The sequence below is a fragment of the Balaenoptera acutorostrata genome, chromosome 5 (assembly GCF_949987535.1).
Source record: "Balaenoptera acutorostrata chromosome 5, mBalAcu1.1, whole genome shotgun sequence".
NCBI classification, from domain to species: domain Eukaryota; kingdom Metazoa; phylum Chordata; class Mammalia; order Artiodactyla; family Balaenopteridae; genus Balaenoptera; species Balaenoptera acutorostrata.
In genome coordinates this window covers 130,136,952-130,150,771 of record NC_080068.1, presented here as the reverse complement: position 1 = coordinate 130,150,771, position 13,820 = coordinate 130,136,952, and the positions used below count along the sequence as shown (strand labels likewise).

Here is a 13,820-nt window from a genome sequence, read left to right as displayed (position 1 = left end):
TCAGAGTGATAATTTTCTCTTTTTTCAATTGAAGTATAGTTGATGTACAATAGTATATAAGTTGTAGGTGTACAATATAGTGATTCACAATTTTTAAATGTTATACTCCATTTATAGTTATTATAAAATATTGGCTATATCCCCCATGTTGTACAATATACCCTTGTAGCTTATTTTACACATAATAGTTTGTACCTCTTAATCCCCTAACCGCATAATCCCTCTCCCCGCTTCCCTCTCCCCACTGGTAACCACTAGTTTGTTCTCTATATCTGTGAGTCTGTTTCTTTTCTGCTATATTCACTAGTTTGTATTTTTTAGATTCCACATATAAGTGAGATCATAGAGTATCTGTCTTTCTCTGTCTGATTTATTTCACTTAGTATAATGTCCTTCAAGTCCATCCATGTTGCTGCAAATGGCAAAATTTTGTTCCTTTTTTATGGCTGAGTAGTATTCCATTGTATATGTATATATACCACATCTTCTTTATCCATTCATCTGTTGATACACACTTAGGTTGTTTCCATACTTTGGCAATTGTAAATAATGCTGCTATGAACATTGGGGTACATGTGTCTTTATTTTAAATTAGTGTTTTTGTTTTTTTAGATATATACCCAGGATTGGAACTGCCAGGTCATATGGTGGTTCTACTTTTAGTTTTTTGAGAAACCTCCATACTGTTTTCCACAGTGGCTCCACCAATTTACATTCCCACCAACAATGTAGGAGGGTTCCCTTTCTCCACACCCTTGCCAACATTTGTTATTTGTGTTCTTTTGGATGACAGCCATCCTGACAGGTGTGAGGTGATATTTCATTGTGGTTTTGATTTACATTTCCTTGATGATTAGCAATGCTGAGCATCTTTTCATGTGCCTGTTGGCCACCTGCATGTCCTCTTAGGAAAAATGTCTATTCAGTTCTTCAGCCCTTTTTAAAATCAGGTTGTTTGTTTTTTTGATGTTCCATTGTATGAGCTGTTTATATATGTTGGATATTAACCCTTTATTGGTCATATCATTTGCAAACAATTTCTCCCATTGAGTAGGTTGTCATTTCCTTTTGTCGATGGTTTCCTTTGCCATGCAAAATCTTTTATGTTTAATTAGGTCCCATTTGTTTATTTTTGTTTTTATTTCCTTTGCTTTAGGAGAAAGATGCAAAAAAACATTCCTGTGATTTATGTCACAGAGTGTTCTGCCTAAGTCTTCCTCTAGGAGTTTTATGGCTTCTGGTCTTACATTTAGGTCTTTAATCCATTTTGAGTTTATTTTGTATATGATGTAGAGAATGTTCTAATTTCATTATTGTACATATAGCTGTCCAGTTTTCCAAGCACCACTTATTGAAAAGACTGTCTTTTCTCCACTGTACATTCTTGCCTCCTTTGTTGTAGACTAACTGACCAGAGGTGCATGGGTTTATTTCTGGGCTTTCTATTCTGTTCTATTGATCTGTATGTATGCTTTTGTGCCAGTACCATACTGCTTTGATTACTGTAGCTTTGTAGTATAGTCTTAAGTCAGGGATCCTGACTCCTCCAGCTCTGTTTTTCTTTCTCAAGATTGCTTTGGCTATTTGGGGTCTTTTGTGTTTCCATGAAAATTTTAAAATTATTTGTTCTAGTTCTGTGGCAAATGTCATTGATATTCTGATAGGGATTGCATTGAATCTGTTGATTGCCTTGGGTAGTATGGTCATTTTAACAATATTAATTCTTCCAATCCAAGAAAATGGTATATATCTCCATCTGTTTGTGTCGTCTTCAATTTCTTTCATCAGTGACTTATAGTTTTCCAAGTACAGGTCTTTTACCTCCTTAGGTAGGTTTATTCCTAGGTATTTTACTCTTTTTGATGGGATTGTAATTGGGATTGCTTCTTTAATTTCTCTTTCTGGTAGTTCATTGCTACTGTATAGAAATGCAACCGATTTCTGTATATTAATTTCATATCCTGCAATTTTACCAAATTTTTTGATGAGCTCTAATAGTTTTGATCATAGTGATAATTTTAAAATAAAACAAAAAACCCAAAAAACCTCCTCATGGGTCACCAAAGATGTAGAGAACGAGCTCATTACTTTGAAAACTAGTAAACAAAGTGAAAGAATTAAGCATTTATTCCCTTTCCTATAAGAACTCTATCTCAGGAAAAACAAATAGTCAATTAAGGGAAATCCTCTTTATGGAAGTAATCTACTAAATTAAGAAGGAATTATGAAAATAGAATTATCACTATTTTGAAGCCCCTTGTGAAATAAAACTTCAAGTGATGATTATCAAAGAGAGACACCAAAGAGAGACAATCGAGCATTATGTGCCTCCTGGTATAAGTATTCAACACAACATATGACATATTATTGCAAAAATGTGAGCCTCAATCTGATCAAGCCTCTGTATCAAAATCACAGTTAAAGAAAATTCAGGACCAGAAAATGGTTGGATGAAACCATGGGATGCAATCAGCAAAGTCCAGAATGTAAGAAATTCTACAGGACAAACAATCTAGTTTCTACAACAATAAAGTTCAAGGGAAAAAAACCAAAACAGTATGAACCTACATACTAAGAGACATATCAACCTACTGCAATGTTTGGAGTTTATATGGATCCTGATTTTTTTTTAAGCGATGAATGAGAAAATTTGAACACCAACTAGATATTTTATATTAAGGAATTACTGTTAATTTTAGATGTGATAATGGTACTGGCTTATTTATGTGTTAAAATAGGTAGTCCTTATCTTTTTAAAGACACATACAGAAATATTTAGGAATGAAAAAATATGAATAATATGATTGGGAGTTTGTTTCAAAATAATCCAAGTGGGAGGTAAAGAGAATGAGTGGAGTCAAGATGAAATAAAATCGGCTATGAGATGATAAAGCAGCTAATGGGTAGGTAATGGGTACATGGGGTTTCATTATACAATTTGCTTTATTTTTGTATATGTCTGAAGTTTTCCAAATTAAAAGTTTTTCTTTAACCTGCCTTCAGGAAAAAGTATAATAAAATCAGTTATACTTGCCTGAAAATGTCAGATTCAATTTTATGAATCTCCCAAATGTACTTACACTTTCACACAAAGCTAAGGCCTTAAAGCAAAAGAATGATGCTAGTGGTATATTTTAAGGAATCAGCAAGTGAGTGAAAATTTTTTCTTATTTTGCAAAGAGAAGCATTCCCAGAAATCTCAAAATCAAATGAGACACATAAAGAAACCAACCAATTCAGCCTACTTTTAAGTAAGCATTTGGGTTTGAGCATGAAGTGGTGTTATAATAGACAACTCCTGGATCACCTTTGTGATTACCTGCCTATTCACCAAGAGTAAGGTGGGCTTCCAACTATGATCATTTACTACATGGCTGTCTTACCAAATTTACAATCTGTATTTTTAAGTCTCTAAAATGTTTTGAAGTTCACCAAAGGATAAATAAAAGTTGAGTTTTAAAATTCTAGTCTTTTACCAGATAGCTAAATGTTTTCCACAAATAAAAAAGAAGCATACTTTAAAACAATTTAGAACTGCTTTAATATTATTCAGACACTTACACAAAAGCAGATTTACATACCTTGCCTGGACTGTGAAGGTGCTACAGGAACTTCTTGGTTTGGCTCAAAAGGAAGTTCAGGTGTTAGGTTTTCAAACTGCTCTTTACTAATGAGATTTAGCTTCTTAAAGTTCTCAACTTCTTGCTGAAGCAGAATGGAGGAATCTAATTACTAAACTGGCTAATAGAGTAACCAACAGACAATAATTGATACTAATCTCAAAAAATGAGTTTTAAAAACAGGAATTGATTGCAACCGAATAGAAAAGATGTTCTAATAAAGAATCTAGCATTATACTTAATAACAATTAATATTCAGAGTCTAAAAGAGGCATCGAGAACCCTAAAATATTATGACTATTTTATAATTAAAATACATTATAAGAACATACATTCTTATCATTAACTATTTGTTGAACATTTACACACAAGACCACTAGAGTATTATAGAGGTTACAAAGTAATCCAATTCATGTTCCCTACCCTTAAGGAATTTACAAGTTAGATGGAACGAAAGAAATGCACACATAAAAATAATATTAGACAGTGTATGAAAAGTGGATAGTATTTGGTATAAGAATTGAGATCATAAGGGAGGCATCACAGAAGAGATGGGACAAAGCAGCTCCTTAGAATAAGAATTTAGAGAAAGGGAAAAGCATCCTAAATTCGGTACTATGAGCAAAGATGAGAAGCTTGGAATAAGCAATCATTTATTAGAAGATAATTCAGTAAATGACAAAATTTGTTTAGAACCAGTGGTCCGGTAAGGAAGCTGGAGAAAGCTTAAAAGACCTTTAACACTAGTCCAAGAAGTTTCTGCCTCTTTTTCTAATAGTGGGAAACATGTGATGAAACATAAACCTAGATGGCTCTGAAGGTTCATTTCCAAACCCCTTTTATAAGCTTAGTACCAAGGATACTGTGTAGGTCTAAGTTGTTAGCTCAAAGGAAGAATGGGCCCATCCTTGCCCCTAGGGCCCCTTTCTAATTTTTGTTACATAATCACATAGAGGTTCCCTGCCCTGACCTACATATATGTAAAACATTACAGAGGTGGAGGCCATTCTCTACTGGAAGGTCATCTGGCTATAATGCATGAAGATTACTGAAGCCTGGCTGAAGCTGTGGGGAAAAAAAAAAGAGTTTGAGGGACTACTTGCATTCTATTACTTCTGGTAAGTTTTCCCCAATAAACCCTGTATTACATCTACACTACTCTTCAGTGCTAATTGGTCCATGACCCTTTACAGAGTAACATCTAAAAAGAGTGTAAGGAGGTAAAAGACATGACAAAAGTATCTGTCTGATGAGCCAAATTAAACATCATCATTACAAAATAGTTGTGGCATCTTGCTCTTAAGAGCTATCCAAACAATCTTTGCCTTCTGTCTTCAAACATGAATGTTACTTGACAGCTCACACCATTTATTAGATCCAGTTAGCCTTTTAAACTAGGCTCTATCTTCTTTTCATGAAAATGCCTTAAATGATTACTTCCCCTATACCAAAATTGCTTTCCCAAAAGTCTTCAGTAAGCTCTTCAAGCTAATTGAGTCATTACTCTTCACTGTCCCTTATCTTGCTACAGAGCTTGTTGCTATTAGCAACTCCCACTTCAATGAACGTTTACTGTTATGTTTATCATATGCCAAAAATGAATAAACACAGTTCTATTCTGATGGGAACACAAATAATACGTTTCTGTTTTGTTTTTAACTTTTAAAACTAATTATGGTATAACACACCCCAATTTACATATATATATATATATATACACACACACACTAGAGAAGGTCATAAATCATAGGTATATATCTCAATAAGTAGTCAAAAGTGAACAGACCTGTGGAACCACCATTCGGGTAAAGATGATATAACTAGCACCCTAGAAGTACCCTTCATGCTCCTTCCTTCCTATCACTACCTTGTCTTTCTTCCTAAAGACAGCCAATACTCAGACTTTAATTCTATAGATTCATTTTGCCTGTTTTTGAATTTTATAAAAAAGTAATCATAATGTATGGTTTCTTTAACACAAAATTATCTTTATGAGATTCATCTATAGTTTGTGGCTCTACAGCAGAGTTCAACAAACTACAGCCCCTAAAGGCCAAAGTTTGTCTTTGTAAATAGTTTCATTGGAACACAACCACATCCATTTGTTTACATATTGCACATGGCTGCACCAATGCTACAACTGCAGGGTTGAGTAGTTGCCATAGTCAATGTATGACATACAAAGCCTAAAATATTTACTACACAGCTCTTTACAGAAAAAGTTTGTCCATCCCTGCTCTACGGTACTCTATTGTATGATCAAACCACAATTTTAAAAAATCCATTCTAGGGACTTCCCTGGTGGCACAGTGGTTAAGAATCTGCCTGCCAATGCAGGGGACACAGGTTTGAGCCCTGGTCCGGGAAGATCCCACATGCCACGGAGCAACTAAGCCTGTGCGCCACAACTTCTGAGTCTGCACTCTAGAGCCCGCGAGCCACAACTACTGAGCCCACGTGCCACAACTACTGAAGCCTGCATGCCTAGAGCCCGTGTTCCTCAACAAGAGGAGCCACCGCAAGGAGAAGCCTGCACACCACAACGATGAGCAGCCCCCGCTCACCACAACTAGAGAAAGCCCACGTGCAGCAACGAAGACCCAATGCAGTCAAAAATTAAAATTAATTAATTAATTTTTTTAAAAAAAGATAAATACAAAAATCCATTCTACTGTTGATGAGCATCAGGTCCTTTGCAGACTATAGCTGTTATAAATAATGTTGTTATAAATATGTTTTTACAGAACACTTATTTGGTGAACATATGATTTTTTACCTTTTTGTAAATTGAAGTATAGTTGATATACAATATTATATGTCACAGGTATACAATACAGTAATGCACAATTTTTAAAGTTTATACTCCATTTATAGTTACTATGAAATATTGGCTATATTCCCTGGATATGTACAACATATCCTTGTAGCTTATCCTATACCTAATAGTTTGTACTTCTTACTACCCCACCCCTATATTACCCCTCCCTCCTTCCCTTTCCCCACTGGTAACCACTAGTTTGTTCTCTATATCTGTGAGTCTGTTTCTTTTTTGTTATATTCACTACTTTGTTGTATTTTTTAGATTCCACATATAAATGAGATCATACAGTATTTGTCTTTCTTTGACTTACTCACTTAGCATAATGCCCTCCAAGTCCATCCACTTTGCTGCAAACGGCAAAATTTTGTTCTTTTTTTATGGCTGAGTAGTATTCCATTGTGTGTGTGTGTATGTGTGTGTGTGTGTGTGTGTGTATACCACATCTTCTTTATCCATTTATCTTTTGATGCACACTTAGGTTGCTTCCATATTTTGGCAATTGTACATAATGCTGCTATGAACATTGGGTGCAAGTGTCTTTTTAAATTAGTGTTTTTTGTTTTTTTCAGGTATATATCCAGGACTGGAAATTCCAGGTCACATGGTAGTTCTACTTTTAGTTTTTTGAGAAACCTCCATACTATTTACCACAGTGGCTCCACCAATTTACATTCCCACCAACAGTGTAGGAGGGTTCCCTTTTCTCCAAACGCTTGCCAACATTTGTTATTATGTTGTTTTAGATGAGAGCCATCCTGACAGGTGTGAGGTGATATTTCATTGTGCTTTTAATTTACATTTCTCTGATGATTAGTGATGCTGAGCATCTTTTCATGTGCCTGTTAACCACCTGCATGTCCTCTTAGGAAAAATATTTATTCAGTTCTTCAGCCCATTTCTTAATCGGGTTTCTGTTTTTGGTTTTTTTTGATGTTAAGTTGTATGAGCTGTTTATATATGTTGGATATTAACCCCTTATTGGTCATACCATTTGCAAATAATTTCTCCCATTCAGTAGGTTGTCATCTCCTTTTGTTGATGGTTTCCTTTGCCATGCAAAATCTTTTAAGTTTAATTAGGTCCCATTTATTTATTCTTGTTTTTATTTCCCTTACTTTAGGAGATGAATCAAAAAAAAATTCCTGTGATTTATGACAACAGACATACATTTTTATTGACTATTTACTAGGAGTGGAATTGCTGAATCAGGTGGTGCACTTCAACTTTAGTAGAAAATGCAAATATGTTTTCATAGCAGTTGTACCTATTTACATTCCCATTAGCAGTATATCAAAGTTCCTATTGTTCTACATCCTCATCAACACTTGGTATTGTCAGTTTTAAAAAATTTAGTCTTTTTGAAAAGGACCAAACTATGGATATAAACAACATTTTGGATGGACCTCAAGGGCATTATGATTTTAAAAAAATATCAATCTCAAACGGTAACATGCTGTATGATTCCTTTTATATAACATTCTCAAAATGACAACATTATAGAGATGGAGAACAGATTAATGGCTACCAGGGATTAGGAATAGCAGAGGGGAGGCAGATGGGTGTAAGTTTAATAGCACAAGGGAGATCTTTGTGGTGATAAAATAATTCAGTGCCTTGACTTTGATGGTAGTTATGTGAATCTACATGTGATAAAATGACAGAGAAGTATACACACACATTTGTGATAATAAACACCAATTTCCTGGTTTTAATATTGTGGTTTAATTATCTAAGCTATCAGATTTAATTAGATTTAATTATCTAAGATAACCTTTCAAGGTTATCTGGGTGAAGGGTACATTGGACCTCTCTGCACTATTTTTCCAGCTTCCTATGAATCTATAATTATCTCAAAAATTTGAAAAATTTAAATATGTAGCCACTCTGGTAGATGTGTTATCTCATTGTGGTTTTAATTTGTATTTCTCTGATTATTAATAATGATGAAAACCTTTAGTATATTTTATTTGGATAATTTTTTTTTGTGATATGACTATCCAATTCTATTGCTCATTTTCCTATACAGTTGTCTTTCTCATTGATTTGTACGAGTTCTTTACAAAATGTTGTAAATGTCTTTTTTCCACTCTGTACCTTACATTTTCACTCTCTTATGGTGTCTTCTGTTGAAAAGTTCTTTTTAATGTAGTACATTTTGTCAATCATTTGCTTCATTGTGTTATTTCCTGTTTAGTAAATCTTTCTGTACTAAAAGATCATGGAAATAGTACTTTAATCTTTTACGAGTTTTATTATTTTGAATTTCACATTTAAAACTACAATATATCTAGAATTGATTTTTCTGTGTATGGTATAAGGGTTAATGTGCACTTGAAAAGAATGTGAATTCTGCAGATGTCAGGTGCAGTATTTCATTTCTGTCAATTAAGCCAAGTTTCTTAACTGTGTTGTTCACATTTCCCACATCCTTACTGATTTTTTCATCTGCTTGCTATACCTTGCATCTTTCTTGATAAGGTGTATTAAAACCTCCCACTATGATTATAAATTTGTCTATGCACAGCTATCAATTTTTGTCTTATATATTTTGAGGCTGCTATTAAATGCATACAAGTTTAGAACTTATATATTTTTCTGGTGCAACTAAACCTTTTATGATTATGAAATGTACCATTTAATCTTGAATAATTCTTTTTGCCTTAAAAATCCACTTTACCCATAGAGTTATACCAACTTTGTTGTGGTTAGTGTCAATATTTATTTAAATCTACACATGTATTTACCATTTCTATTGCTCTTTATTCCTTTCTGTACCTTCACCTTCTTCCTGGAATCATTTTTCTTTGCCTAAAATACTTCCTTTGTACTTTCTTTAAAGCATATCTGCTGAAAATAAATTTTCTCAGTTTTCATGTCTGTTGGTTATTTCACCTTCATTTTTAAACAGCTTCATTGAGATACAATTTACATACCATAAAATTCACCTATATTAAGTGTACTCTTCAACTATTTTTTTACCTTTATTTCTGAACACTAGTTCCCTTCCAGTACTGTGATTATACCATCCCATGGTCTCCCGACTTCCATTATTTCTGCTGAAAAGTTAGCTGTAAGTCTTACTATTGATGCTTTTAAAGAAATCTGTCCTTTTTCTCTGGCTTTTGTTATTTATTTTTAGCAGTTTTAAATTATAACCTTGATGTGGTTTTCTTTATATTTATATTCTTTGGAGTTCATAGGACTTCTTGAATTTATCCCTTGTTATATCTTTCATCGGTTTTGGTAAAATGTCAGCCATAATTTCTTCAAATAATATTTCTGCCTTATCCTCTCACTCCTCTCTCCTGAGAATCCAATCAAATGTATGTTTGAGCTTGGGACTGTATCTCCTATGTCTCTGACACTATTTTCTTTATTTTCCACTTTTTTTGCTCCATGCTTCACTCTTGATTTTTTCTTAACCCATCTTAGTAATTCTGTATTCAGCATGTACTTATCTACTGTTATGCCCGTTCATTGCACTCATTTTATATTTTTCATTTCCAGAATTTCAGTTAGATTCCTTTTTAAAATTTCTACTTCTCTGATGAAATTCTCCATTTTACCTTTTTAAAAATCATGTTAATAATAACTAAAGTCTGTTTGATAACTCTATTATATGGATCTCTATGGATCTGTCTCTATTTTCTGTTGTTCCTTTTGTTTTTTCTATAATATCATCTTGTCTTCTTGTATGCCTGATTATTTTGGGGGGGGCAGACATTATTTTTGAAAACTTGAGGCTTAGGATGATATTTTACTCTAGAAAGGATTTGTGTTTTCCTTCAACTAAGTGGCTACCGGCATCAGCATGCTGATCCAATGAGGGATTAAAATGAATAGACACTAACCCTACCGAGAGCAGATCTTTTTAAGTTACCCTGATTTCCTAGGATGTAGGCCTTTAGAGTTCCCAAAGCCTAGAAGGCTTACTAGAGGTCCCCAACTGGTTTCTGAAGACCAATTTTTATTACCCTAGTTCCATGAGTTTTTCAAAAAAATCTCTTTTCAGCTTTTCAGTTGCTTCTTCTGGAACTAGCTGATGCCTCTGAGGGAAATGCAGACTGTAATGCCAGTCTTCTTCAGATTTCCTTCTTCCAGATTTTAGCCACACAATTCTTTATTGTATTGTTAGCTCTACTGTGCTTTCATACAGATTTTTTTACCTACTTTTCCAGTTGTTCTCGGCAGGAGGGCTGATATGAATTACACAGTCTACCCCAATTGAATCTATAGCTGAAGTCTAATTTTTGTTTTTTAAATAAACTTATACTTTGCCTTGCTCAAAAGGAGACCAAAAAGACTTAATAATCAATGGATAAGACTTGTAAACAAATTAATTACATTTCACTATAAGAGTTAAAAATTGGCACATATGAGGTAAAAAGTTAGAATAAAAACATGATTTTTCTGGGGTGGATAACAATAAAAACTATCAAAGAGGTATTTCCTGGGAAGAGTAATATCTGAACTGGGTTTTGCAGTCTAAAGGATGAAAAGGAGTTTGGCAAGTAAACAATGTAAAAAAATAGTGCAGACAGAGGAAATAACACATGCATCTTGGTATTTATTGAGTATGAATTTTAAAACTGAAAGCAGTGGCACAATGAAGAAGATATGTAAGAGCCAAATCATGAATTACTGTTTTCCAAGGAATTTGAACTTTATCTTGAGGGAGGTAAAAAAGCACTGAAGAGCATTAAGAAAAATAGGAAAATAGTAGGATTAATATTTTAGAAATTTGAAGGATTTGCATTCTTTTCCCTGGGATCACTTATTTTGAAAAGTAAGTAAGCCTGAAACTATCTGAAGCCATCTTTGCCATCTCATAGAGAAAGCCTGACTGAAAATGAAGCTAACACAGAGGAAAGAAGACCAAAGATAGGAGTAGAGAAATGTGAAATCATTCTTTGAAGTCCTAGACAAAGACTTGTCTGGAAGCAAATACTACTCCTTGGACTTCTGGTAGTAAATTCCCTTACTTGCTAGGAAAAAAGGAGGAAAGGAGAAAGGAAGGAGGAAGACTACTCTCTGACAAGAGGAAAGCTGGAAAGAGAATGAACTAGAGTCAAGAACCTAGTATACAAACCCCATGGAGAGATGGTGCAGACCAGAACTGCTGCATGGCAGTAGTGACGGTTAGGGAAGGATGGATAGGACCTAGTGACACACTGCATGTTGGAAGTTAGAAGTTGATGAGGATTCCTAAGGCATCCAACCAAAATTAAAAAAACAGAAAACAGGTTTAGGGTAGGTTTCCTTTAATTTTTTAAATGGAGACAGAATATAAATGAGATACCTATGGAACACGAGACACACAGCTGGAAAATCTAATAGCTACTGGTTACAGTTCTAGAGGCCCACAAAGACACTAGGATGTCATTAGCATACAGTTAATGATTAAAAACCTGGGAATAAATTCTCTCACTTATGGACAAGATAGCAAAGTTCTAAGAGAAGCAGGTCAAGGGTAGGACCAGGGAAGACCACATTTAAAAAGCAGGCAGAAATTGTACACTCAAAAATGGTTAAAACTGTAAATTTTCTGTATACATATTTTACCATAATAAAAAAAAGACACCCCCCAGTAAAGGCAAGCATGCCATTTTGTCATAAGGTATGAAAAGTGCTAAGCAATGGGGACATAATATTGGTATACATGAGCCATCTTGAGAAAGTTCTAACCTGACCAAATTTGAAACATCTGAACATCAAAATGAATAACTGGAATGGAACGGTATCCATTCAAGAGTCCATACTGACATTAAAAAAAGAGAGAGACAGAGAGAGACAGAAACAGACAGAGAGAGAAGAGAAAGTTAAAATACATAATAAAAAATGAATGGAAAGTTCTTTTTTACAGAAGAATGCTAACTAACTGACATAGAGGGAGTAACAAATAAAAAATTACCATCTTAAAATCACCATAGTAAAACTGACTCAGGCAAAAGTCATCAATGGAAGCTAAAACACTAAGTGAAGACTGCTGGGGAACACAGCTTTAAAGTATTACTCGAGATCACTTATTAATTACAAAGGGAAGCAGGTACCTTCTTCATCTGTTTGCAGAAGACACGAAGGAAAGTGACAACATGAAAACCAAATGACATCATTATGTCTCCTGAGGTGATATACTAAAGAGGGCACATAACCTATGTAATATTCCTGCCAAAAATATCTAACCTAAAGCTAGTCATATGGAAATACCAGGCAAACCTAAACTGAGAGATATTTTCCAAAACTATTGGCCTGGATTCTTCAAAAATGTCAATGTCTGCACCCCTATGTTCATAGTAGCACTATTTACAATAGCCAAGACATGGAAACAACCTACATGTCCATCAATAGATGAATGGATAAGAAGATGTGGTGTGTATGTATGTGTGTGTGTGTGTGTGTGTGTGTGTGTATATATATATATATATATATATATACACAAAATAAAATATTACTCATCCATAACAAAGAATGAAATAATGCCATTTGCAGCAACTTGGATAGACCTAGAGATTATCATACTAAGTGAAGTTAAGTCAGAAAGACAAATACCACATGATATCACTTACATATGGAATCTAAAATATGACACAAATGAACTTATCTACAAAACAGAAACAGATCCACAGACATAGAGAACAGACTTGTGGTTGCCAAGGGGAAGGGGGGACAGGGGAGAACTGGATTGGGCATTTGGGACTAGCAGATGCAAACAATTACATATAAAATGGATAAACAACAAGATATTATTGTATAGCACAGGGAACTACGTTCAGTATACTGTAATAAACCATAATGGAAAAAAAAAAAAAGGAAAGAAAAAAAAAGTCAATGGCATGAAAAGCAAAAAAAAAAAAAAAAAGGCTGAGGAATTATTCTAAATTAAAGAAAATTAAAATTATGTAATTCTAAATGCAATGTGTGATTCTTGGAGTTGGTATCAAAAAATAAATAAAAAGTTATAAAGGACAGTATTAAGACAATTAGAGAAATCTAAATATAGGCTATATATTAGATATAGCATTCTATCAAGACTAAACTTTCTACGTTTGACAGTTATTGTTATGTAGGAGAATGTACTTGTTTTTAAGAGATACAGGCTTTATATTTAGGGATAAAGTGGCATAGTGTCTATAACTAACTCACAGGTGGTTCAAAACAATTCACATACATATTATACATATCCCTTTGATTCAGCATTTCATTTCACCCCTGGATTATTATAAATAAGTTTTAACTCAACTTCTGCCCTCCCCTACTCTGACCTAGGCTAATGCTTCTGTTAGATTAAACCTTACTAAACCATATTGTGATCATACCACTTTTCTTCATAAGAACTGCAATCGCTCCTTATTCTAAATTCCTACATAGATTTCAAGACA

At 34.0% G+C, this 13,820-nt stretch overlaps 1 protein-coding gene across 7 annotated transcripts in view; it reads right to left on the bottom strand.

The window, feature by feature from the left end:
• Positions 1-13,820, bottom strand: part of LARP1B (La ribonucleoprotein 1B) — a 137,710-nt gene that overhangs the window by 55,000 nt on the left and 68,890 nt on the right. For all 7 annotated transcript variants that reach the window (XM_028164009.2, XM_028164012.2, XM_028164013.2 and 4 more), the window contains exon 12: positions 3,582-3,705. In XM_028164009.2, coding sequence (XP_028019810.2) covers positions 3,582-3,705 — 124 coding nt within the window. The remainder of the gene's footprint in view (positions 1-3,581; positions 3,706-13,820) is intronic.